The sequence below is a fragment of the Myodes glareolus genome, chromosome 14 (assembly GCF_982192425.1).
Source record: "Myodes glareolus chromosome 14, mMyoGla1.1, whole genome shotgun sequence".
NCBI lineage: Eukaryota > Metazoa > Chordata > Mammalia > Rodentia > Cricetidae > Myodes > Myodes glareolus.
In genome coordinates, this window is record NC_142039.1 from 13,730,490 (window position 1) to 13,757,722 (window position 27,233).

At 45.3% G+C, this 27,233-nt stretch overlaps 1 protein-coding gene across 1 annotated transcript in view; it reads left to right on the plus strand.

Moving 5' to 3' along the window:
• Nucleotides 1-4,409: 4,409 nt before the first annotated feature.
• Nucleotides 4,410-27,233, plus strand: part of Rsu1 (Ras suppressor protein 1) — a 179,622-nt gene continuing 156,798 nt past the window's right edge. The window contains exons 1-2 of the mRNA XM_048460984.3: nt 4,410-4,594; nt 4,758-4,869. Of these exons, the coding sequence (XP_048316941.1) occupies nt 4,761-4,869 (109 nt within the window). The 5' untranslated portion in view covers nt 4,410-4,594; nt 4,758-4,760. The remainder of the gene's footprint in view (nt 4,595-4,757; nt 4,870-27,233) is intronic.

Sequence of the window (27,233 nt, forward strand, 5' to 3'; positions counted from 1 at the left end):
TACTCTCTCTATCTATCTTTTCTGGCCTGGCTACATTCTGTTAAGCTATTGGCCCAAAGCAGCTTCTTTATTCATTAACTAATACAAGCAACACATATACAGAAGTACTTTTCCCACCATGGCATTGACAAGATGGAGCATGGGGTCAACTGCAAGAAGACCAGAATTCAAAAGTAATACATGTATACTATACATCAGCTGGATGTGGCTTTTAAGACATTCTCCTGTCATTCATGTCTGTAATCTGCCTCACATTCTGCACCTTTGCAATGCTTTTAGGAAGAAAGAGCAAGATCATGCATTCACCCCTACAAAGAGAGCAAAGCACAACAAGGGTCTTCGTCATGGAGATGAACTCCTTGGAAACCCAGAGTTCATTTTCTTTTTGCTGTACACAGCTTATGACTGCAGGGTGGCTATTGACTAACCATCCAAAACGAAACAAAACAAAACAAAACCCTTGAGCCTGGGCTGCTACCCTGGGAATATTGAAGAGCTTTGCCTCCTTTTTTAAAATCAATTTTTCAGCTTTATAATTACTTGAAAATATTAAATACACTTTCTTTAATTCTACAGTCCCACTTCCTGGACATATTAGAGAAGCGTGGATCCCTCTGAGTAGAAATCACTGTTACAGATATCATTGTTCTGTCTATATCAGTGAGCTAAAGCTGGCACTCTCTGGGGAGAACCATCTCATACTTACTAGTTCTACTTATAATTCATTCATTTATAAATGTTTATTGAATGTCTATCCTGTGACTTACACTAAACACTGAGGAGAAAATGAACACAGCCATAGATTTCTATCACAATACAACCTTTCCAGATTCATCTTTCCTGGGTTCTTGTGTGAACCCTTTTCTCCTCAGCCCTCCCCTATTCTCCCCCTCCTCTTCCCTTCCTCATCCTTTTGGAATTAGACTTTCTGGTCAACTTTCTTAAAATTACCAGCTCCACAGGAGTGACATGGAGACCTATTATTAATTATGAAAGTTGGCCTTTAGCTTAGGCCCTTTCCCATCTAGCTCTCATAACTCAAATCAACCCGTTTCTAGTAATCTATGTTCTGCCATGCAACTTTTTACCCCTCTCCCATTCTACACATCCAACTTGTTCTGCCTCTCACTGACGTCTCTCACAAGCCTACATTTATCTCCATTTCCTCTCTCTCCCCGGAAATCCCACAGATTCTCTCCTGTTATATCCTGCCTAGCTACTGGCCAGTCAGCTCTTTAGTAAACCAATCAGAAGGCACCTTTTATACCATGTGACCAAATCCCCTGCCACATCCCTTTCCCTCTCATTTTTCCCCTCATCTTTTCTGCTTTTCCCTCACATCTCTCTTTTCCTTAATCCTTTTCACAGTATTTTTCAACTGTCTTTAATGTAGCTAAGGTTGGTCTCAACTTGCCCTGTAGCATCAAACTAAAACCTTCCCGTCCTCACTTCCCAAGTGTTGGGTTACAGGAATGTGCTACCATGCTCAGCCTCAATTTTTTTATCTGACGAGACTGACTTGAAGTCAACTCCTCCGAGCAGTGGCAAGAGACATTTTGTACCCCCTTCTCCTTCCCAGAGTGCTTCATTCTAAAGTTTTATTGCCTCCAATCAAAACCCCCGCATCAAATAGTTAGTTGATATTTCTGCTGGCATTCTAGTGCTTAGGGGACACACACACACACACACACAAATATTCCTTCCAGGTTCTAAATAGGAGTTCATAGAGTCAAAATGTAAAGTATATAGGCATGAGGTAAGTGAAGGGAGCCTTATTTGGATGTAGTGGAAAGTTGTACTCTGCATGACTCTGAAGGAACCTGAAGGAAATACAAATGTAATTCAAAAAATAAAATGCAGAGAAAAGAAAGTGTCTGCTTTCAGAGAATGGAGAAAATCCTAAGGTCATAGTAAACCACTGATTTCAGGGACAAATGGAAACGTACAACATCCTATCTGAGATGGGGCAGCTCAGCTCCAGTACCACTTTCCGTTCTTGCCTCCTCGTGGTCCAGCAATAAGCAGCTTAATACAGGATTGGAAGCAGCTTTCTAATTCAGTCCTCCGGGCTCTGGAATCCACCCTATTCTCTCACAGTCTGGGGCCAGGGGTGGTACTGGAGGAAACCAGTCTTCCACTGCCCTCTGATTCCCCTCCCTCACTACCTAACTTGAGCTTGCTTTTAATAGTCAAGATGAAGCGCACTGTCTCTGGTCAGAGTGTCTACGTTTGTCCTTTAGGATCTGGCTGGAATACCTTTCTCAGAGGCCCGTAGAGTCTCATAGGGTCCTATTCTGGTGGATTTTTTTTTTTTGGTCAACCTTATATAAGCTAGTGTTATCAGGGAAGAGGAACCTCAGTTGAGAAAATGCTGCCAGCAGATTCCCTGTAGATAAGTCTGTGCCTTGATTGGTTGATGTAGGGGGTCCAGCTCACTGTGAGTGGTGCACCTCTGGGCAGGTGGGCCTGGATAACGTTAAGAAAGCAGACTGAGCGAGCCATAGGGAGATGCAAGCCAGTAAGAAGCATCCCTCCACGGCCTCTGCTTCAGTTCCTGCCTTGACGTCCTTCTCCGCTGAAGTGTGACCTGAGAATTGCAAGATGAAATAAACCCTCCTCCCCCCCCAAGCTGCTTTTGGTCATGGTGATCATCACAGCAAAAGAAATGCTGAAAGAGAGGCTCAGTGGAACCCCTTGAGACTTAAGGCATTCTTGGGACAAGCGCTCCAATGGAAATCTAGGCCATGACTGTCTGAGGTCAGAAAATGCCACAGATGATGGTTTTACTACTCACAATTTCCTATTTCATTTAAAGTCCGGCGAACAGGAAGGATTTCTTCACAAGTCTCCCACATAGTTCCAAGGAGAGAATTTTAGTGCAGCTGTGTGACATATACTACCCTGGTACAGTAAGACCCATCACTCACGCTTTACAGTTGAGAAAAAAATGAGCTATAGAAAACAAATACGGACTCACAGTGACTGAGTTGTGATTCCAACCCCAGTAACCATGGGGAAAAGAGGCTCAAATCTAGCCCAAAGGATATGACAATTGATCTACAGCCATAGACCCATTGGAAAGTTTTTGAAGATGTATTTATTTATTTATTTGCATGTGTGTGTGTGCATGCGTGCATAAACATGTGTGCACACTGGTAACTTTGGAGACCAGAAGACATCTGATCCCCTATAACTAGAGTTACAGGCTGCAGTGAGCTGCCCAACATAGGTGCTGGTACCTGAATTTTCGACCTCGGCAAGAGCAGCAAGGGTTCTTAATCACGGAACCATTTCTCTTACTCCACCATTGGAAAATTTGATGGTATTAAATAGAATGAAGAAATCATGTGCTATCTTACAAAATCCTAGCACTTAAAAGGCAGAAGGATTGTCACGAGTCCAAGGTCAGTCTTGGCTACCCAGTGAGTTTAAAGCTTGCATAGGGTCACATCCCAAAGTAAGTACTGGATTCAGAGACCTTCCTTGCTGGTGAGCACACCAGCAAGTCCAGAGGGTGGGATTTCCACTTGTAGCCTATTTTTCAGACTCTTCAAACCTTGCCCTATACACTTCCTCATTAGGTTGCTCACCTGCACTTCTGTGTTACATTTTAATGACATCATTGTATTAGTTACCTTCACATCGCCATGACAAAACACCTGGCAGAAATACCTTAGGAGCGGGAGAATTTCTTTTGACTCACAGTGTCAGAGCTCCTCAGACAATGATGGCAGGGAAGACTCAAGTGGAGCTGGCTCATCATCTTCTGGTGGAACTCTGACATGGTTGAGGTTTATTTACTGTTAGCATCTAACCCTTAGGGAGATTCCAGTTACTTAAGACCAAGGTCAGAGGCAAAACAGGCGGAAACAGAAACCTCCTGTCGAAGGCACGTTTTTTGGCGGAATTCCCATCTTCAGAAGCATGATCATAATCCAGACCTCATGCTTTCACCAGGTTTGTGACAGACACAGATGAAGAGGAATTCAGGGTAATACACTCACTGCTCCCCCGCCCCCCACACACACTTGGAAGGGGAGTCGCAATGAAAGACGCAGGACAAAGAGAATAACTGACTTCTGGATTTCCCAGGACTCAATCCCCAACCCCTCAAAACAAGCTACCCTCCATTCCTTATATCTACCCCTTTTCCAACATTCCACCCTAAACTTCCCTGCTTCCGCCCACAGAGCTTGGTCCTTCAGCCGACCTACTGCGCATGTGCAAAATCTAGACAGCACGCACCTCTCTGGGTCCAATCCAGGTTTCAAACCCGAGGAAAATGGGCGTCTCTCAGCGTGGGGCGGAGTCTGGGAGCCTAAAGTCGTGTATGATTGGCCAGCCTCGGGGTCCACATTCTTCTGTGGGCAGAGCCTCGCCCGGAGCCGCGTCTGGGAAACTGTTCTCCTAATTTGGGAAGTGCAGGCCGGGAGGGGCGTAGGGTTGGCCGGATTTGGTGTGCGCTTGCGCCGTTCGCCGGGACAGGGTGTGTTCCTCCTCCAAGAACCTGGTTTTGGCTGATCGAGTGCATCTCTCGCCACCCGAGTTTCCCCTGCAGGCTCCCACGCACACCCGCCAGCTGTTGCCCTCTGTGGTGAGTGCGCGGGGTCCGGGCCCTCCCACTCAGGACTCCGCGGTGATGGCCACGCTTCCCCAGACAGCCCTGGAGACCCTGGCCTCTGCCCTTTCCTCCCCCTCCCGCCCCCACTCTCCACACTCTTGCCATCGCCCACGTGCTTTGTTGTCCTTTGCTGCAGAACATGTCTAAGTCACTGAAGAAACTGGTGGAGGAGAGCAGGGAGAAGAACCAGCCGGAAGTGGACATGAGTGACAGGGGCATCTCCAGTATGCTGGATGTCAACGGCTTGTGTAAGTTCTCGGATGGTTGCTAAGTTTGCTAAGATACTGCGCTCCTGGGAGGCGACTTGCAGAAGGCTCCCACCCCACGTCTGCTTGTAAACGTCACTTGTCGGGAGCCTGGCTCAGAGAGTTTGCAACCACAGTTTGTTTTGCTCGGACTGGTAAACCAGATGAGATCCGCACGGGAGGTGTGCTGCAGTTCCTTATCAGCTGTAGAGGTGGCTTCCTGACTTCGAAGTTGATTTTCCATGCAGTGTCCCTAATAGCCACTCATATTTTTAATTTGGAAGTCACTTGACTCTATACGGATCATGAACCAGGGGCACTCAAAAGTTACACGATTTGTAAGACTTTTCATGCCAGGAGTCTTTTCAACCCTTCCCCTTCATTATTTATTTCGGGGCCATTCTCCCATTTGCGTTCAGGTTCTGCTCACTCCTGTGCTCCAAGCTCACCACCACCTTGTCTCCAGTTGAATGTCCCGTTTAATCAGGGTCTTGCTTTCAGCCTTAAATTTGTGTGCCACCTATTTTATTGTGTTAACGCATCTGTAAAACTCAGTTCAAGTGGGAATGGCCATGCATTCCATTGCCTGTGCCCCTCTGGCAGGAGGTAGCGCCTCTCCACATCCGGACAGTTGTCACCATGTGTGAATGTTGAACCAGTATTGCCAGAATTTTTTAAGAAATAATTCCCAAATCCAAGTTTTCGTAGTTTCTAAGTGTTGGGAACTAATTGTGCCATTTGAAAACACTTTCTACGTGAGACACAACACTTCTGCAGGTTGCATGTGACTTCATTTAGACCAGTGGTTCTTAACCTTTGGGTCCATATTAGATATCTTGCATATCAGATTGCTAATCATTACAGTAACAAAGTTGCAGTTAGGATGTAACGACAAAATAATTTTATGGTTAGGGGGTTACCAAAAAATGAGGATCTGTATTAAATCGTCACAGCATTAGGAAGATTAGGAACCACTGATTTAGGCCCTCTTAGGGTTTAACAATTGACAGTGGTGCTCACATTCCTCAGTGGAACACACAAGGTAGGACTCTGACCGTAAGTGGATCCCTTTCACGAATCCGGCAACCAGAAGATATTGAATAAACTCTGCTTGAACCTGAGCAGTCAGCTCTCCCTGCCTGGAGAGTCTGCTGTTTCCGCATCCCACCCTTTCCACCTTGATTGCCAAGAGTCAGCGTAGACATCACAGACTATGAAAAGCCTTCTCTTTCTTCCTCCTTCTGTGAAATTGGCCTTCCTTCAAGGACTAGATTACATAGACTTTAATTGATTTATTTTTCATCCAATAGCCTCTCTTCCTCATTCGATACCAGGAGAACCAAAGATATGCAATATTCATGCTTGTGTTCTTGAGAATAGTGTCTGGGCCACAGGAGGTGCTCTGAAGTGCTTGATGAATGAAGCAGAGAATGGTGGGTGAAGTTTATGAGTTCCTGAGAGCCCGAGTAGATGTCACGGCAGAATCAACTAGTGGAGCTGTTCAGAGAGCTTAGAGATGGTGGGGCGCTTCCTAGGCATGGAGAGAGTAAAATCGAGTTTACTGTGAGTTTATCATCTGCACCTGGGCCACAGGGGGCCGGATGTTGACACACCCAGGCGGAAGTACACATGCACACATCTTGCGTTTGGTGGGCATTATGTAGAGTCCTGCTTTGACATAGGTTTTATTTTAGCATCTTAGCATCTCGACCATGTCTTGACTTGCTTGATACATGTTGGTCTCTTGCAGTAAGGATGGGTTTGTGGTGAATTTTGGTACTGAATTGGCTATTGACAATATAGCTGCACTCTCATTGCTTTGGCCCAATTCTGGTGATCATGAATTTTATTTGGGTCCCACTGCAGTAGAGGAAGGAGAGGCTAAGCAGAAAACAGGGAACCTGGTACATCGGAGCCCTGCGTACTCCCCAGTTCTCTGCCTGTGGCATCCTTCCCCATGGACTGAAGTGTGAGTCAGAATTGGCCAGAGCCATTTTATGTTGTTTTGGAAGATGAGAACCCATGTAATATTAACAAAAGGCAAGAGTGGCTTAGCTATTTAAATCCAGCTCCATTATCTCTTTGAAGCCTTGGCTCTTACTGGAGAAGAAAAGATAGCCACTTGCTTCCTGAAAACAAAACAAAACAAAAGCTTCTGGGCTAGCACTTGGGGGTAATAAGCAAGGCCATTCTGTAATTACTCAAACCAGAAGCTGAGGGAGAACACTAGGACTTCCTGGCAAGCTCAGTGGATATTTGGAAATGTCACCCCCTCTGGTGGTGGTGGTTTAAGGAAGGGCTGCATATGTTGACTCCCTGCCATCAGGACAACCTGGAAGATTCTAGAATGTTCACTGGAAGCCTGTTCCTAAACTGGTTCTATCTATCAACCATTCCCTGGATAGGAGCTAAGTGGTCAAGCCTTTGTGTAGAGAGTGTGAGTTCTGGTGTTCATCCTCAACACCACAGGAACACATCGAAAGCAGCAATCAGTTAGCATGCAATGTGTGTGCTACGTAGCAGACAATGTGTCATATGGCAGGGTTACTCTGAGCTTCCTGTAAGAATGCCCATACTTTTTTGCTTAGGGAAGTTTACCTGCAGCTGTGACATTTTGTCTGTTAGTATCCTGATTAAACACAGGAAACAAACTAACTTGGACATAGGGAATGATAGTTTTGTATCCTACGCTTTCCTTTTTTTATTGCCTTTACTTTCATCTCTTAAAAATAATTTAATGATTCAGCTTCGAAGATAAGAAAGGAGGATTTGCATTACCTTGAAGCATTTGAAATGTCACTTTTTCTGTTTGGGGGGCAATGGAGATGTATGAATGAGCGCAGCAAAGTGTTTCCTCTGATGTGGTGAGTTACCTTGTTTCTTTTCTGGGATAGCTCTCCTGTAGGCCAGAATGGTCTGGAGCTCACCTCATTTTGTAGCTGAGGAGGACCCTCCTGCGTCCCTCGCCAGTACTGGGATGGCAGGTGTGTACCCCCACACCTGGTTTATACTGTCTTTGAGAAATGAAAAGAGGGCTTCCTGGTGCTAGGTAAGCACTCTGCTAACCTCCTTCCATCTTCAGCAAGTAGGTTACTTTTTGAAAGACGCTTTGCGCTTGTATCACACTCTTCTGATGGGGAGCGTTTCCAAGCAGGAGACCAGTGCAGAGACTGGGGACGTTTCAAATCCTACCCTGGGACATTCTTAGGAGCCAGGATTTGAGGTGGATTAGAGTGGCTTCAGATTCTTTATCTTCCCAACTTCAAGATCCTCCTTGCTGTTTGGAAATTCAGCGCCTCCTTGCTGTTTGGAAATTCAGCGCCGCCCCTTCCCCACCCCTCACACCCTCCAGGCTTCATAGGACTGTTTTAGTTTTAAATCCTAGAATGCATTTTGAGTGTTGATGTTAGCAGAGTGGCAGTGAAGTCAGCCCAGATCCCCTGTCATGATTAGCTAGGCTTCAGTGCAGCACCCTGTCCGGGGGCATTGCTGTTTTGTGTGCTCCCTTTGAGAACATAGAACATCTGCCGCCTTTGTGACTTGGGTTGCTATTCTTTTGAGCTTTGTTTTATTTCATCTTTTAAAATTCTTTTCTACCTAACATGTTCTCCTTAAGTTCCCAAGTGTGATTCTGCCCAAAGCCAAACAAATCAAAGCAAGTTGTTTATTTTCTCTGTGGAAGTCTTTCGCTAGAGCACCCACCTGTCTTCTCCTGCTTGATAAGATTGCATTTAAGGCTTCCCATATGAACTTCCAAGAGACCAAGGATCCAACAATGGTCACAAGGATTTTGTAGGAGTTTGTTTTTATTTCTCCTCTCATTTCTTCTATTTAAATCTTTTGTGTCTTTTTTAATATCTTCAAGTTTCTTTTGTGAGTACGTGAGGCATTTTCAGCCTTTTCTTGTTTTACAAGTTAGATTAAAATGTTTTCGAGATAAATTTCTAAAATATAAGCTGGTGCAGGGGATGTCTTGCTAAAGCAGTGGTTCTCAACTTGTGGGTCGCAACCCTTTGGGAGTCAAATGTTCCGTCAGATATTTACATTACGAGTCATAACAGTAGCAAAATTATAGTTATGAAGTAGCAATGAAAATAATTTTATGGTTGGGCTCACCACAACGTGAGGACCTGCATTAAAGGGTTGCAGCGTTAGGAAGGTTGAAAGTCACTGGTCTAAAGTGACATGCAAAATAAACAGCCAGGACCACCGCAGCCTGCGCCAGGTTGTCCTGTTGAGAATGCACGTTGTCAGGCCCGGCCATCTTTCGGGCAAGTATCAGTGAGGCTGGCAGAATGGGTATATTTTAGCTATCGTCTATTGAAATCTTTCAGTTTTGAAGTTGGTGGACAGGCTCAGCTTTGTGTCTAGAAAGTGCAGGGATGCCCATTTCCTTTCTGTCTCCTGCTGAGCCCTCCCTTCCTCTGTCAAGGCTGTGCAGAGAATAGCTGACTTCTCTGACTGATTCTATTCCTATGTCACCTCCTCCAGGAGACTTCCGTCAGCCCCCTCCGCCTCTGGGAGGCTCCCATCAGCCCCTCCAGCTTGCTGAAGAGTCTGTGTTCCTCTGTTTAGTGTAATACTAGTAATATTAGGGGAAAGTTTATGGAATGAAGAATGTTACAGCTTTTTGGTAACATTTTTGTTTGGAAAGTTTTTCTTTCTTTTTTTTTTTCCGTACAGTATGTTCTGATTGTGTTCTTCCCTCTTCCATTCCCTCCCCACCTTTCCCGTTCACCAACTTCCACACCCTTTCTCTCTCTTTAAAAAAACATTCAAAACAAAATAAATCTAAGTAGTAAAAAACTCGCGGAAACTCATGCATCGTGGCCAGATCCTCCTGGACACAGAACCTTCTCTGAAGTGTGGTTGGTTAATCTACCCAGTGAGAAACCATTGGAGAAAATGAAGTCTTCCTTTGCAAGCAAGTGTAAGTTGAAGATAGCTTCTTGCTTAGGAGGGGGAGCCTGTGTCCCTGTCCCCTCTCAGCACTGGGACCTCATGTGGCTTGAACCTGTGCCGACCCTGTGCATGCTGCCACGGTCTCTGTGGGTTTCTGTGTGTCAGTCCTGCTGTGTCTGGAGGACACTGGTCTTGGAGTCCTTCACCTACTTGGGACTTACAATCATTCTGCCTGATCCCCGAGGTTTAAGGAAGACATCACACTCAGGACTGAGTACTACAGCATCACTCCCTGATTGCGCATTGTCCAGTTGTGGGACTCTGTATTAACGTCCCTCTGCTGCAAGAGGAAGTTTCTCTGATGATGCCTAAGCAAGGCACTGATCTTTGGGTGTGGCAGAGTATCACTAGGAGCCATTATATTGTATGTTCTTTTAGCAGAACACTGGTGTTTGGTTTTCGTTGGACCAATGGCCTATTTGGTCTCAGGTTCCTGGCCACCCAAGCAGTGTCAGGCATGGTTTCCATCTCATGGACCTTAACTTCAACTCTTTGTGCTATTATCACACCAGCCTATCCCCTAGCAAGTCTCTGCTGTACGCTGCAGTGTTTGCAGCTTCCTCCTCTGTTGGTGTACCAAGCATCTTCCCGGACCGTGAGCACTTACCAGTAGGGGTGAAGGCTCTGGACAGGTACCAGCACATCTTCTCCATATTTAATGAGATAGATATGTAGGCACTCTTTTTAGCAATAGGGCTTTGCCATCAGTTCTTGGAGAGCAACCCATAGCCTCGACAGTAGCCCAAGATATTTGTGGGTTTACGTGGGGCCCCTTTGACAAAGACTCAGATATAATCCATTCCTGACACCGGAAACTTCGCCTGGTGGAATAAGGTTTCTAGTTAGGGCATTGTCTCCTCCATTCTTTGGCTGTTGCATTTACTTTCTTTCATATTTGTATATGTTTTAGGAAGTCCTATAGTATAATGGCCCTGAGTGTTAGTATCCCTCCCCTTATTCCTTCCCTCACTCCTCTCTTCCATCTTCCTCCTCACTTAATATTCCGGTTCCAGTCCCTCCTTCTCCCATCTTTCCTTAACAATATATTTTCTTTTCCTTTCTTTGGGAGATCCTCCCCTCCCCCTTCGCCGCCTCCTCCCTCCCCAGTCCCTTAGTAGGTACCTAACCGCTGTGGGTATATGGATTACAGCACACATATCAGAGACCCAAAAGCAAACATCCATACATAAAGAACTTAACAATATCTTTCTGTTCTTGGTTTCCTCACTCAGGATGGGTTTTTTCCTAGCTCCACCCAATTAGATGGGAATTTCATAATTTCTTTCTTTAAACAGCTGACTAGTGTTTCATTGTGTACCCCATTTTCATTATCTGTTCATCAGTTGATTGGTATCTAGGCTACTCTGGCTAGTATGTATAGAGCAACAAAGAACGTAGATGAGCAAATAGAATATGTTGGGGATATGCCCAAGAGTGATATAACTGGATCTTGAAGTTGATCTACAGCTTTCTGAGGACCTAGCACACTGATTCGCATAGTCCATAGTGGCTGCACAGGTTTGCACGCCCACCCTAAGAAAGTGCTCCCTTTTCATTGTGTCCTCACCCAGTGTGTGCTATCACTTGTTTTATTGATCTTGGCCATTTTGACTGATGTAAGATGAAATCCCAAAGCAGTCTTAATATGCATTTCCCTGGTGGATAAGGATGTTGAATATTTCTTTAAACGTTTCCCAGCTATCTGCGTTTTATCTTTTGAGAATTCTCTGTCTAGTTCTGTTGCCCGTTTTTAAAATTGGCTTCTTTTCTTGAGGCTGTTTTAGACTTAGTGAAGGGATTTCGAGGAATTGCAGCAGACAGTAAATCAGGGAAGATGAGCGGCGGCCATGGCCCTCCAGAGAGGTTTCTCTCAGAGCTTCTAGAGAGGATAGTTTGTAACCATCGGGACAAGGTAGAAGAACTTCTAAGTGGTTTGTTCTGTTTTGTTTGGAGTTTTAATATATACGTTAAAATGGTATATATACATACCATTAAATTCTATAAACATTTCATTAAGATGAGGAATGAAGCTAAAGAGAGGATGTGTCTTTTTTCGTATGACTGGACTAGAAATGGCATTTTCTCTTAAGCATTTGATACTTGGCTCCAATTGGGCTCCAATTGGCAGTGACTCTTTGTTTTGTTTTGTAAAGAGATTGTCTGTGCAGCCCAGGGTAGACTTGAGTTTGTGAGCCCTCTGCTTCAGCCTCCCCTTATGCTGCCATGCCCAGCTGTGGCACCCTAAGATAAAAATCTAAGATTGAATTTGATACTAACGACTAGCTTACTACTATTAGGTAGACAAACCAATAGTCTGCTCTGAGCCTCGTCTTCCTCATATATAAACCGGTAATATTTATTCTTTCTTTCCAAGGGCCTGCGGAGTGCCCAGAATGCACTTCGTATCTACTCAGCCCATTTCCTCAGTCTATATAAAGGGGATCCTTAGTGCCCAGCATGAAAATGCATTTAGTCAGTAACTGCTACATGGCATATGACATTTTAACTAATATTTGGAAAATTGCCAAGTTCTTAAAGTGTATTTGTGATTCTCAACAGAACCTGAGCCACAAACACATCACAGCTAAAGTCCTGTGAATGCCCCACATTTAGAAATCTATTTACTTGCATGTATGTACATGTGTATATATGTGTATTTGCTACAGCTTGTGTGCTACAGGGTAATTTGCTGGAGATGGATCTCACTTCCCACCACGCGACTGAACTCAGGTCCTCAGACGTGGGGCAAGGGCTGTTATCCATAGAACCATCTCGTCATCCCACGCGAGTCCTGGGGACTGAACTCAGCTCCTCAGACGTGGGGCAAGGGCTGTTATCCACAGAGCCATCTCGTCATCCCGCGCTGTTATTTCATAGTTGTCCTGTGATTGTATAAAAATTTACAGCCATGTTTATGACTCGGAAGTGTAAGGGGTGCTGTGTGTCCAGTGTTTCGGCTCAGTGGTCTCAGTTCCTCACCACCCTGGCATTCTCTACCCCCTTCCTCACCGTATTCAAAATCCCGGGGAGTTGGATAGCTGTGTACTGTGTGCCACAGTCTGAAGCAGCTTTGTCCTCGCACTGGCAAGTTCAGAGCCGTGATGGTCCAGGAACGGATGAGGGCAGGGAGGGCCGTCCACAGGACTTCAGCTGTGATACGTTTGTGACTCAGGTTGTGTCGAGAATCACAAATGCACCTTAAAAACCTGACAAGTTTTCAACTATTAACATGCCTTGTATCAAGTAGCAGCTGCTGACTGTATGCATCTTCACACTGGGCACTACTCTCAGGGATTTTCATTTTATTGAGTCTTTATCCAGTGATAAATTAATATTTACTATATTAAGACTGTACAGAGTAGTATTGGATAATACAGCAGATTTCCCCATAACAGTCCTGCCTCTCACTGCTTTGCCGTTGCACCAGCTGTTAAGAGAATGTGAATCGGTGTGAGAGCTGGCGTGAATAACGCCGTAAAATAACCTTTGATTCGTCTTTATATTTTCCTGAAAGAAAGCTTTGCCTCTGTATGTATGTGAGATCTGCTAAGATACCATAAATGCTGGAGGTGACTTCATGGCTGAAAAAGGCCTCCTGCATTTTTGGTTAGGGAATTGACACAGTTTTTCGATTTTTCAAAGCCTGAGAGGTAGTGGCTGAGGAATGGTCTGGCTATGTCACAGTTTGACCAGCAGGGGTCAGTGTTGAGCTGCCTAGAGAAGGCAGTGTCTCATTGATCCCTGCTGCTGCCTTCCTGTTGCTTTGTAAGCCTCACACCTCTCCTTTTTGTACCACCTAATGGGGCATCACCTGCTTCACCTCACAGGTGAGTGGAATCTCACCCATGGTAAGATTGCAGTCGGAAAAATCTTCGGGTCGGCGCCTTCAAGCCTCCTCTCAACATGCTCCTGAGTGTACAATGCAGTAGACTTCTCCAGCTTGTGTGTGTGTGTGTGTGTGTGTGTGTGTGTGTAATCGTGGAAAACAATGATTTGGATTTACAGTGTTGGAAAAGCAAAAAAAGAAAAATGCAACCATAACAAAATACCACCATAACAAAATGGCTGTTAACAAAGGCTGGGTTCCTCAAACAACGGAGATACAGTTTCTCCTTGGAAGTCCAAGCTGAGACGTTAGCGGGATTCATTGCTGTGAGGCATCTCTGCCTGGCTTGCAGGTGCCTGTTTTCTGCCTTCATCCTCAGATGGACTCTCCTCTGACTGTGTGCACTTCTGGTGTCTGTCTGGTTTCCCCTTCTCTTGAGGACAGTGGTCAGCATGTCCACCCAAGCTCAGCATTTAACTCACTTAACTCCGTAAAGATGCTCTCTACAAAGAGTCTTCTTCCAGGGACTTCGAGGTCCAGGCCTAGGCAGGGATTTGGAGCACACGATGCCATCCCTACCATCTGCATTGGAGGTTCTCACTGGAATGCCCCTGAGTGTTCTTGTTTTCCTGACACTGTTGGGTGCACAAGGTCTTTACCAGCCTTCTGTAGATCGGAGGGGCTGCAGTCTGTGGCTGAGCTAGTGAGTGTGAAATCGAAGCATTGCTCTTTAGTACTGTGTTAGAGTGTTTTCCTGCCCTACCACAAAGTGACAGGCCGGGAGGGATGACGAAGAGGCATCTCCCAGGGCTGGCTGGGGCTGCCCTGCCTTTCAGGGTGTTCAACTTCAGTTTTCTGTGGGTTATTTTATTTTTTTCAAAGTTTTCATACTATATATTTTGATCATAGTCTCGCCTCTGCCCCAATTACACTTAGATCTGTCCATCTACCTACCCAACTCTATGCTCTTTCTTTCTCAAAAAGTATTCTTTTGTGTGCTGTGGCAAGGGGATTAGGGTTATTGGTAATTGAACCAGCGGCCTCCTGCGTGCCAAGCAGGCACTCTGCCATCGTGCTTTAGCCATGGTCACGTTCAATTTTTTTTTTTAAGATAGGATCTCAGTAGCCAGGTGGCTTGAACTTACTCTGTTACTCCGATAGGCCTTGAACTTTACTATGGTCTGCCTTAGCCTCCCGAGAGACGGATTAAAGGCCTGCCTCTCCATACTTGGCTCCGTTTCATGGTTCCTTCAAACACCGTGTTAGGCTTCTAAAATGTGTGCCTCCGGCCAGCTCAGCCCCTGGGTTTGCACAGTGGTTGCAGAGTGCCGTGCTGGAGAAGACCCAGAAGCGGTGTAATCACTATCTGAGCAGGGCCAGCTGGCCTGTTCCTTGCTTTGGAGTTTCCTGAGAAACCATCAGTCCGCACCGAGTCTGATGACCACATGTGATGTACTCTTTCTTTAATCATTTATTGTGTGACAGCTTTTTCTATTGTATATCTTAATTTATATTTTCCCTTGTCTTCAAACTTAGAGCATTAGCTTGTGGCATTCTGTCCGCTGAGGGTCTAGAAAAGACTGTGCTGGGAGACCCTGGCTCCTGTGCGGACCGAATAAACCAGAATGCCACAGAGTTGTAATGGCCTGGAGCTCTTGAACAGTGGTTTGTGACCGCTTTGAGTTAAATGTCCCTTTCACAGGGATCACCTAAGACCGCAGAAAACACAGATATTTACATTGCAATTCAAAACATTAGCAAAGTTACAGTTATGAAGTAGCAATGAAAATAATTTTATGGTTGGGGGTCACAACATGAGGACGTGTATTAAAGGGTCTCAGCATTAGGAAGGTCGAGAACCACTGCTCTCGAAGATCTTTCTGTTTCCACACGCTTCTCTGTGTTCTTTGGACTCAGAATAGTTTTTAATATTAAAAATGAACAGGGTCAAATGAGTGGTATGTATCATCAGACCACGTGTCTCATTGGAAAGGGAATTTGATTTCTGGGAGAGTTGAGAGCGTACGTGACTCTGAGCCTTGGGAGGGAAGGAGGGAAATGGGAGAGGGGAGAGCAGCTGCCAGCCAAGAGGGGCAGCCTGGGCCAAGAGACCCCCTAGAGCGTAGATGAAAGGACCAGCTGACCCAAGTAGCCCGGCTGGAGAAGTTTAGGGTAGGGGGCGGGTATACCATTGGTACCCTGTACAGGTAGAGTGTGTTCAACATGCTCACATTTATCATGGACCACTGTGCAAACTCCCTTGCCGATTACTTTTTAAACTCATGGTCCATGTAGTGATGATGATCCAGTTAATGGCTGGGGAAACTCTTGAAGGAAGCCTAAGCAATACCAGTCTGTGGTAGGAGTGTTCAAATCCAGGCCTCCAGAATCTAGGAGCCACAGTCTTGGCTTCCTCCGGTTCCTTGTTCTTCCGAGCTTTCCTGACAAGTTACGTACAAACTCTGTGGAGGAGGCAAAGATAAACGACTAATGAGCCTGACACCGTGCTGTTCCTGCCGGGGCGGGCTAGTGGCTTCCTATCTGTTTAGGAATGCATTCGTGGATGCTGACCTACCCGTGTTCATTTGTAGCTTTTGAGCTGAGGAAATCAGAACTCTTTCCGATTTGCAAGTGCCTCCTAAAAGATGCCCCCTGAGCACCTGGTTAAAGGCTTCTCATGCCCTACATTGAGTGCAGTGGAATTCCAGCCCTCACAACAAAAGGCAGTGCACTGGCGGCATCTCAGGAGTGCTCCCGCTCGTCCCCTCGGGGAAGACTACTCTCCCAGCCTTAGACGCATAGCTGAAGGCTGCCTGTTCTCGGGTATATCACTGGAGGCTGGGGGGAGGGGAAAGAGAAACAGGGTAGTGTAATATGGGCTTCAGTGTGTAATATGGGCCTGCCTGTATGACCACCATTTGTATGCAGCTGGCTGTAGGCACAGTTCGCTCAACCAGCCCACCATTGCAGTGTTTTGGTTTGGATCTGAAATGTTTACAAAAGGTTGAATTCCTGTCCTGGTGCTATTGGAGGGTGGTAGAGACTTTGAGAAGCAGGAGACTTTATGAGAGGCAGTCATTGTGGCGTGCCCTTTAAGGGGATTTTAGTGTGTGGTCTTTTCTCCTTGGTTTTTACTCCCCAACTGGGAGCTCAGCAGGTTTGCTCCAGCCTGAAAGCAACAGGCTCTCTTAGCCACTCTTCTGTTACTGTGAAGAGATACCATGACCTAAGAACCCTTATAAAGGAAAACATGTAACTGGGGGCTTGCTCACAGTCAGAAACTTAATCCATTATCAACATGGCAGTGTAAATGGCAGTATTCATGGGTGAGTTACATCCTCAGCCCCAGGTAGCGGATAAAGACTGAGCCTGGCTTGGGCTTTTGAAACTCCAAAGCCACCCCTGCCTGCCCAACCCACTCTCCCCCTCATTACATATTTCCTCCAACAAGACCATACCTCTTGGGGCTCGTTCTTATTCAAACCTCCATAAGGGCCAAGCAGTCAGGAGCCGAAACCTCCAGAATATGAACACACATCAACCCATTCTGGAGTATGTTCATGCACAGTAACACAAAGCTACCTGCCACAGGTATTCTCCAGGTAGGGCTGTTATAAACAGCACTGCCGTGAGCATATGGAGACACGTTTTGGCGAACATATGCGTGCACTTCTGTTGGTTAAATACCAAGGAGCAAATTGCTGGGTGGTGGAATGTGCGCCCATATGCTTTTGAAAATACAGAGTGAGAATCACCAAAATAGGGGGAGTATTTGAGAAGTATGTGGCTGACCTGCACTGAGCACTCTTAGTGTGTACTGGGTTTATGAAAGGGCACTACCCAGGCCAAACAAGGAAGGTACTTTCTAGAACACTGCCCCTTTCCAAAAAGCTTTTCACATCTCAGACCCCTCTCTGAGAAGTGCCACCCTGAGGGGTCCATCCAAAAGCGGCTGTACATCAGCATCACCCGGGAACCACTAAGACTGTAGAGTGTAGCCCATACCCCAGATCAAGAGCTGTGAAGGTCCGAATGCGACATCAGTGTCAGCTTTTGAATTGGAGAGTAAGGTTTGCTTCTGTCCAGGCCAGTCTTGTCATAGTTACTGTAGCAAGCTCAGACTGTTAACGCCGGGAAGTCGCTTGTAGTTCTTCAGTTCTTTGGACAAGAGTATACCCTTTAATCATTTCCGTGCACTCCGGAGTGTTTTTGCGTCCTTCCCTGTTGTACAATACCCTGATGAAAGCAACCGAAGGAAGAAGATTTACCCTGGCTCCCTGTCTGAATGGCGCGATGAGCACACGGTGTCCAGGGCCGGAAAGCAGAGAACCGTGCATGCAGGCATGTATGCCCAGCTTACGTCTGTCCTATACAGTACAGGACCCCTGCCCAAGGAATACTGTTTTTGTATTCTGTCCTATATTTCATTTTAATAAATGTATAGGTTTTCTGTTCATTTCCATCTTTCTTTTTTTATATTTCAAGATAGTTTTACTATTATAACTTCCCACCTTCTGTTGTCTCCCAGCTCACGAACAGATGAATGAGCTCCGCCCTCCTCCTCCCTCTCCTGCGTCTCTAGACTTTCTGCCTTGCCCAGGCTTGATTCTGGGCTCTGTCTTGATAGGAAGCCCTTGGTGTTCATTTTCCAGGTCCGGGGCTGGGCTTGTCCCAGCCCTCAGCTCTTACTGGCTTTGCCCTGGTCTTGGAATGGACAGCCCTTTTCCATTTTAGCTGCTCCTCTGTCACCTGCTGAGGTCTTGAGTGGGCTTAGTCCCCTCGCATTGTGTTCTCTGTTCTCTGACTGGTTACTGTTTTGGTTTTCCTTTACCACACCTCTACTGATGTCATTGATATTGTGGCTTTTGGTTTGGTCCCTCCTTCCTCTATTTTGGAGTTTGTAAAGTGAATTTTTGTAGACTTTGAATTTTCTTTGTTTTATTGGAATCATTTATTTGTGTATGCATGTGCGTGTGTGTGTGCGCACGTGTATCTGTGGGTGTGATGGGTGGTACTCATGGTAGGGTGTGCCTGTGGCTCTTAGGACAATCTGCAGTATCTAGCTGTCTTTTTTTCACCACGTGGATTCTGGGGATTGCACTCAATTCATGAGGTGTGGCAGTGAGCACCTTTACCGCCTGAATCATCCTTCTGCTTATTGTATGCACTTAAATGTGCAGATTGAGCTTACAAGTTCAGGCTTGTTAGCAACCGTTCTTACCCCCTGAGCCGTCCCACCAGTGACTGTGTGCATCTGAACATGGGGACCAAGAGTCCTTAAGATGTGTTGTTACATTGTTGCCATCTGCCCAGAACTCTCCTTTTTGTCTATAACCTAGCAGAAGAAAGTACTTGATTGGCTTTCCTCTCCACTGCAGGCCCTTGTCACCCCCACCCTCACCCCCAGCAGGGCACTGTTTCATCTTCTTTTCCTGCAGGTCCTGTGTCATCACACACACACACACACACACACACACACACACACACACACACAGCAGGCCCTTGTCACCCCCCCCCCAAAAAGCAGGGCCCTGTATCACTCCCTTCCTTCCCTACTGCCCCCTTCAATGCAGGCCGCCTGCCACACCCTTGCCCTAAGTTCTCGGGGCTGGAATCTTTTGCTTCATCTACTCATTAGCACAGATTCTCTATGGTGAAATAAGTCACTTGGAGTCCAGACTGTGCTTTGTAGACAAAAGACCCATAAAAGATGGCTTGAAGAAAACAGCTTTCTTTTGTATCAGTGTCAGAGGCAGCTGTTGGGAGTCAATAAACATCTCTGTTTTACTGCGGAGACCTCAGTTTCTAGGTCCCTTTGTGTGCAGCTTGGGGCAAGTGGCCCCTGGTAGTCCTGACTTGTGAAGTTGGTGGAATGTGGAGTGTCTCTGTTTGTAAGTAACTCTTGGTAAGAGTTACTGTGCAGGGCCCAGATATGCTATGTTTTGTGCTGTCCCACGCTCAATGTCTCAAGTTATTCTCATGTGAGCCTTGTATCTGGGAGGCTCATCTAGAAGGATTCCTGGAGTCCTTGCATGTTGATGGTAAGCACAGATCTGTGCCTTTGCCTGGAAAGCCAGTTTTACTATATACAATACCCAACTTCTCGAAAAACTGTAACGATGTCTTCCCGTTTTCTTCTGGCAAAAGCTATTACTGCCCCAAATCCTGATGCCATCCCATTTTATTCCCTGTGTAAGCCATTGGGTTTTTTTCCCTACATGTTGAGATTTTAACATTTTTCTTTTAGTCCAATTGTACTAGACTCAGCTGGCTGCTGTAAGAAAGTACCACAACTTCGTGCTTCTTTAGAACATTAGGAATGTATTTATTCCCAGGTCTGAAATCCATAAATCAAGGTATCCACAAGACCACACCCACCAGAAGCAGTAGGGGAGGGAGCTGGTGTTGGCATCTTCACCGAACACTAAAACATTACTCCAGGTGGGGAGAAAAGTGAGTTTAGTGGGGAAGACACTGGTTACTCCTCTCTGCTGCTCACCAGTGTACCTTCCTAGTTAGAGTCTTAGCCTCTCTGTAGAGAAAATGATACTTTTTTAGATATTGATTCTTTTTGTGTTTCTTCAAGTGCCTGTGGAGTTGACTAAGAAGTGAACTTCGAGTAGGAGTTCACTATGGTCTGAATTAATTACTTTTCATCGCCATGCCCGGAGTACCTGGCAGAAGCATCTTTAGGAGGGAGAGGTATTTTGACTCCCGATTTCAGAAGTTTTTTAGCGTGAAGGAGAGTCTGTGGCAGTAGGAACAGGAAGAAGCCAGTCACATCAGAGCGGTGCTCAGAAAAGTAGGGGAGCCAGTCCAGGAAAATCTGGCCCCAGGGATCCATCTGCTTCAAGTTCCACAGCCTTCCAAAGCAGGCCAGCCATCGGGGACCACGTGTGGGAACACGTGAACCTGTGCGGGACAGTTCATATTCCAGCTGTAACATTATCGTTCGTTAGCTATCTCTACTGTTGGTCAGATGTCATTCCATGGTTCACCCTGTGCCTTCGTACTTGATTTCGTCTTTGTTGAGATGAGAAAAGTGTGGTTCTCCTCAGATGGAGGCTGATGTGCTCCGTATGTGTAATGCCCATGCGGAGCATACACTCAAGATCCTCGTCACCATCCATCGCTAGATGTTGTATCTGTTAGGCTGAGTCCTATGTCTTTTGAAGATTTGGATGTGCAGGCTTGTATGGTCAGGGGTTAGGAGGTATGAGTGGCATCTCTGTGTGCCGAGGGGGTCAGGCAGGTGGGCCAGATTGTAGCAGGGGTGCAGGAAAAGATGCATGTCCAAAAGAAATCAGAGGACAGTCTGCTGCTGCCTGGAGAACGGCTCCATGTGGGCTCGGTCAGTTATGAGGTTTAGTGTTTGATTCCAAGATGGCGGTGCTGTTTGTGTGGGTAACAGAAGCTATAGCAGGTGGTGCTTAGCTGGAGAAAGTGTGTCACTGGGGTTCTGCCATTGATGGTTTTTCCTGGCCCCTACTTCTTGGGGCCTTATATTACTTCCTGTCCATCTATTGTGAATTGCTCTTCTTCTACAGACCCTCCTCCGAGAACCACAAGGCTCTTGTGATGTTAGAAGGTCAAATTTTGAGGACTAGGTGAGTTCAAGTTCTTAGGTCTGTGCCTGCCATGTTGTGAACCTTTGGTTAGCATTCAGTATTATTACCATCCCAACACAGCATATTGATGTCATGGGTCCTGTACAAATATTCATTACTGCCTGTCGCACAATCAAATACTTTAATTCAGCCTTTCATTTTAACATGAGGAATTTGTGATCCTGGGGATGTAGTGATTGTCTCAGGCTCTCATGGCTTTAGGACATAGGACACGGGCTGAGCTCATACTGCCCGCATCTGTGTCGTGTGCTTTCAGCTCAGTTCTTTTATGTAACTCGCATATTTCTTTTTTCAAGATAGAATCTTTCCTTTCAGGTTTATGCTATTTTTTATTGTGATAAGATTTTCTACTGTCTTATAAAGAACGCTCTGACCAAGTGTGAATATTATATTCCCAGTTTAGAAACAATAAACTCAAGATTAAGAATCACGAAACCAGGATGTAGGCTCAGCTTTGATTCAAATGCTCTGTGAGCTCTTAGGAAAAAATATCCAGCACATGGATCTGTGTTCTCAGATTTCAAACATGCTGGAGTTTGAGTGTGTCCCTCAAAGTCTATGTGCCAGCAGCTGCATCCAGCTTCTAAGAGTTGGGAAACCTAGCCTATAAAGAGTTGACTAGGCTCTGGAGTCTTCAGGAGTCGGTTAATGCTATCTCGGGAGTGTGCCAGTCTTCCTGAGAGGGGTTGTTGTAAGCTGAATTGGTTCCTCTGGTTCTTTTGCCCTCCCCTCTCTTGTCCTTCTGCTTTCTGCCATGAGATTGTGCAGTTAGCAATCCGTATGTAGATTTAGGCCTTTGAGCATGAACTTTCTAGATTGCAGAAATAAATTATTTTTTAAATTGAGATTATAGTATAATTACATCATTTTCCCCTTTCCTTTGTTCCCTCAAAGTCATCCTATGTTACACCCTCCTCTTTTTTTAAGATTAATGACTTCTTTTTCCTTTATTTTAAATTACCAAGCCCATGGCATTTGATTATAACAACACAAAATGACCAAGATATAGATTCCATAGGCTCCAGTATTCTGTAATCATCCAGTTGCTTTCTTGGCTGTGATAAACACCATGACCAAATGCAACTAGGACAGGAAACACGTTATTTATTCTGATAGGATACAATCCATTATCGAGGCTAGCCAAGGCAGGAACTCTGAGCAGGGGCTGGAAGCTGAAACCATGGAGGAATGCTGCTTACATTTCCTTTCCATGAAATTCCTGAAATTTCCTGGCATTTCCAGGAAAATGCCGCCTTTTCCTGTAGCTCAGTCCACCTGCCTAGGGATGGTATTGCCCAGGGTAAGCTGGGTCCTCCAACTTAGTTTTCAAGGAATGTGCTCCACAGGCATGCCCACAGGCCAGCTGATGTAGACAGTTCCTAAACTGAGGTTCCTTCTTCCTAGGAGACTCCAGTTTGGGGCAAGTTGACAAGGAAACTAAGCAGCGAAATAACCATAGTTTCTAAAAATACATGTTTATGTTACACAAATACAACAGTTGGCGCTGAAAAAGTTAGTTGATGCAAATAAGCAACTCAGAGGAAAAGAAAGTAAAGGAGGAGATTGAAGTTGAATGGCAGATATGGAATTATATTGACTTTGGGTCTTGAAGTTGTTTTTTTTTTTAACTGAAACTCTTTAATCTTTTAATCTGTCCTTTTTTCATAGACAGGCTCTTCTATCCTTTATGGATACAGAAATGGTCAGTTTTATACAGACATGTACGGATTTAGGATGAGATTTATTATGAAAGTTGTCTCATGAGGTTACAGAGGCTGAAAATTCACATTTCTGCCGTCCACAAGATGGAAAGCTAGAGAGATAGGTGCTATAACCAGACTAGGACCAAAGGCCTGAGAACCAGAGAAGGGGAGTGGTCAGTGATGTAATCCCAGAGAAAGGGGTGTTGTCAGTGTTGTAATCCCAGGGAAAGGGGTGTGGTCAGTGATGCAATCCCAGGGGAAGAGGCGTGGTCAGCAATATAATCCCAGGGAAAGGGGAGTGGTCAGTGATGTGATCCCAAAAAAGGGGAGTGGTCAGTGATGTAATCCCAGAGAAAGGGGAGTGATCAGTAGCATAATCCCAGAGAAAGGGTGTGATCAGTAGCATAATCCCAGAAAAAGGGGAGTGGTCAGTGATGTAATCCCAGGGAAAGGGGCATGGTCAGTGATATAATCCTAGAGATTGAATGCTCAGCAGTCAGAAGCTGTCATGAGCAAGAGTGGGAGCGGATGCCCCAGCTCCAGAAGAGGAGAACCCACCCATCTTCTCCATCCTTGTTCTGTTCTGACCCTGAACAGTCCAGTTGTTTGAAATCCTGGCAAACCCCAAGCTCTCAGTTAGTGACCTGATCATGATGTTTTTCCTGCTCCTAGGGCAGAAAGACATATCACATTTTTTGCTCAGTTGTCATCTGTAATAATCTGTTTTCCTGTTGAATGAAGGACAAGAGGTAGTCAGAGTAGATAAACACTTTGTATTAAACAGTAGCCTGGAGATGCTCTGGGGTAAGGGGAACAAATGCTCCTCTATTGCTGCTGGGAGTGCAAACTTGTGCAGCTTCTTTGGATTTCAGGGTGGCAATATCTTGGAAAATTAGAAACAGCCTACCTCAAGACTTAGCAATACCACTTTTGGGTATATACCCAAAGGATGCTCAATCATACCACAAGGACTTGTGCTCAACTATGTTTGTAGCAGCATTATTTGTAATACCCAGAACCCGGAAACAAAGAATGGATGAAGAAATTGTGGTACATTTACACAATGGAGTACCACACAGCAGAAAAAAAAAATAATGACATCTTGAAATTTGTAGGCAAATGGATGGATCTAGAAAAGAAAACCATATTGAATGAGATAACCCAGAAAGGCAAATATAATAATATGTACTCACTCTTAAGTGACGTTTAGACATAAAGCAAAGAAAAACCAGCCCACAGGTCACAACCACAGAGAACATAGACAACAAAGAGGATCCTAAAAGAGACATACATAGACCTGAATAGGAAGGAGAAAAAGACAAGATCTGAGTAAATTGGGAGTGTGAGGGTCACAGGGGAGAGTAGAAAGGGAAAGGGAAGGAAGGCGGGGGAGCAGAGAAAAATGTATAGCTCAATAGAAACAATTTTTTAAAAGGTTATAAAGTAGCAACAAAATTAAAAAAAACACTGACCAGTTTGCAAACTTGCATAATAATTAGCTGTGAAATGAAGAAAAACGTTCATACCACATTGAATTTTGTTTAAAGATTTAAATTATAAGTGAAATCCAAAACAAATGTTTTTATGATTCTGAGTGTGTTGATGAATATGTTTGAATTATATCTCAGTATCTGGCATTTTATTGTCAGTCTTCATTTTGATATATTGCCAGAACCTGCATGTGTAAGAAGGACTGAGTCTGGATTCTACTACCAGGGGTGAAATAACTTCCACTGGGTGACACAGGCAGGCATTTTAATCACACATCACAGAGATGCAGAACTCCAGTTGGTCATCATTGATATTGACAGTTGGTCAGTGCCGACGTTCTTGTGGTGTCTTTGAGCCAAGGTTACTTAAGGCTGCCTGACCCACTGGGACACCAAAGTGGTATTAGGATCATCTTTTATGCAAAGTTCAAAGCAATTCTTCTCTAATAGTTTACAACTTTGAGTGGGTTTGTATTAACACGGTAGTCTCTATGTTCATCTGCAAAGGATATTGTTGTTCACAGTAGAATTGTGCAGAATTTAAACAGTGTCCCATGTTGTACAGTAAGGTGACCATGTTGAATATCTGAGGAGGTATGTTATTGGTCTGTCGTGTTCCATTTTATACCAGAAGAGGCACCAAGATACCAAGATTCAGGAAGCCATTTGTGCTCTCATGATAACAATGTATCCCAGAAGCTTTTGCTATATATAGCACACAGCCTCCAACACTAACTGATGGCTGACATCCTGTTACTGGGACCGAAATTACAGGAGTTTTCACTGGGAAATCAGTAGAGACCAGTTCTGACCAGTGACAGAATTCATGACCACTTCAGGCTCTGGGCCACTTTGTGTGTTCCTGAACCTTGCAGTCTTTTCTGTCATTTCTGGATGTAAATGTCATTCTCTGAAGCCAGAACTTCCCTCCCATATGTAAAGGGCCACCAGAGGAATCATTTGCATCCCAGCTTCCCCAAGGAAAGCCTTGGAGACAGCTCTTAGTGCTCCACATGGCTGTGATTTGTGGGGTTGCTTTGGAAATAACTCTGCAGTGTCATCATAGGTGCGGTGGCTTTACCTGCTGATTTTTTGTTGTTTTTCTCATGTTGGCTGTTTTATGCTGAAAAAGAAGGAAAAACACGGAACCTGGTTTAAATAATAGATGCTTTCCTGGAAATACTGATTCTTTTCTAGGATTTTATTTGCACATGTATATATATGGGGGCCTATATATGTGAACATGTTTATTGTGTGCTTGCACATATGTATGTGCCTTGGAAGACAGTCTGGGGTCTTCATTTATCAATCACCACTTGGTTTGTTGAGACAGGGCCTCTCACCAAAGCTGGGACTCGCTTACTGGTGAGAACGAGGGCTTTGCCTGTTCCCATCCCGCCTGTACCATTATTTATAGACCCATGCCATATAGGTGCTAGGATCCCAAACTCGGGTACCCATGCTGTGCTGTAAGAACTTTACCAACTGGGCCATCTCTCTAGCCCCTTCCCAGGAGATTAGTTAGTTGTTTGTTCTGAATTTGCACAGTGAAATCCGGGCTGAACTCCTCCTGCTTCTGTACCTTTTCCCACACTGCAGCTTCATGCTCACAGTCTCTGTCTCCATATGTTCCCCAAAGCCAGCTCCAGTATGTGGTATCCGTCTACTTGAGCGTCTCTTGATGCTCCTCACCTCACCGTGAGGAGCATCTTCTGCATAGCTCATCTTTTCAGATCTCCTTTCTTCCCTTAAGTGTGTGAGCCTCTTCTACCAGCATGCCTTGTGTTCCTACATTGGGTGACTGTCCTGGGGCAGCAGATGTGATCTGATACTATCCCAGGCTAACCAGGATGGGCAGTCAGTCGGTGCCACTTCTAAGAGATTATGTGTGTTGGCTGGTGTTCCGTCCGTCAATATCTAGTAAGTGCCCAAATGAACCCTTCATTGTCTTTCTCGTGAAATTATTGATCCAGCCAACTCCTCAGCACTTTCCTGCTCGTTCTCTTAGTTATGGAATAAATAGTTATACCCACAGTGCCAGCAGCTTCTGCCTGTCCCCACTTCCCCACAAATGCCCCCCTCCAGCCATTTTGCTTCCCACTCTTGTTTTGTTCTGATCCCATGCTTCTTTGCTCATCCAGCTAGCATTCTTTTTGTTCCTTTTCAGTGCAGGATCTCACTGTGGAACCCACTCTGTCACCCAGGCTGGCTTGGAACATGTAATACGTTTGCTTCCACCCTTGAGTCAGCCAGGATCACACGAACGAACTATCATATTCTGCTACATTCTTACAGAGCTTGGCTTTGGAAACTTGACTGGGGGTGACAAGGGAATGAAGAAGTGATAGGCACACAGGTAGAGAGAAGCTGGGATTGGGGGGTCTGGACTCTCTGATGGAGAAGTGGCAGCATGCTTGTTACGTAGCTCTGAACAAGGAGGCAGGCTTAGCTAAGCTCAGTCTTCAGGCTGTAAACATCCAGGGGGAGAAAACTATGATGGACATTTTCCACACCCACTATCAAACTACATACTGGGACCAGAGGGAGACTTTGCTGTCCTTCTGAGTCTCTCCCAGGGAAGGCTGAGGCGCTGGGGTCCTTGACATGGCAGTGTGCATGCCAAATAGTATGCCTTCACTCAGGGCTTCCCAAGCTCGCTACAATACCTACCCTGTAACACAGCTTAAAGAGGTTGAAGAGGAAGAATAGTGAAGGTACCATAACATATAACCTGTGGCACATTTTCATTCATTTAGTT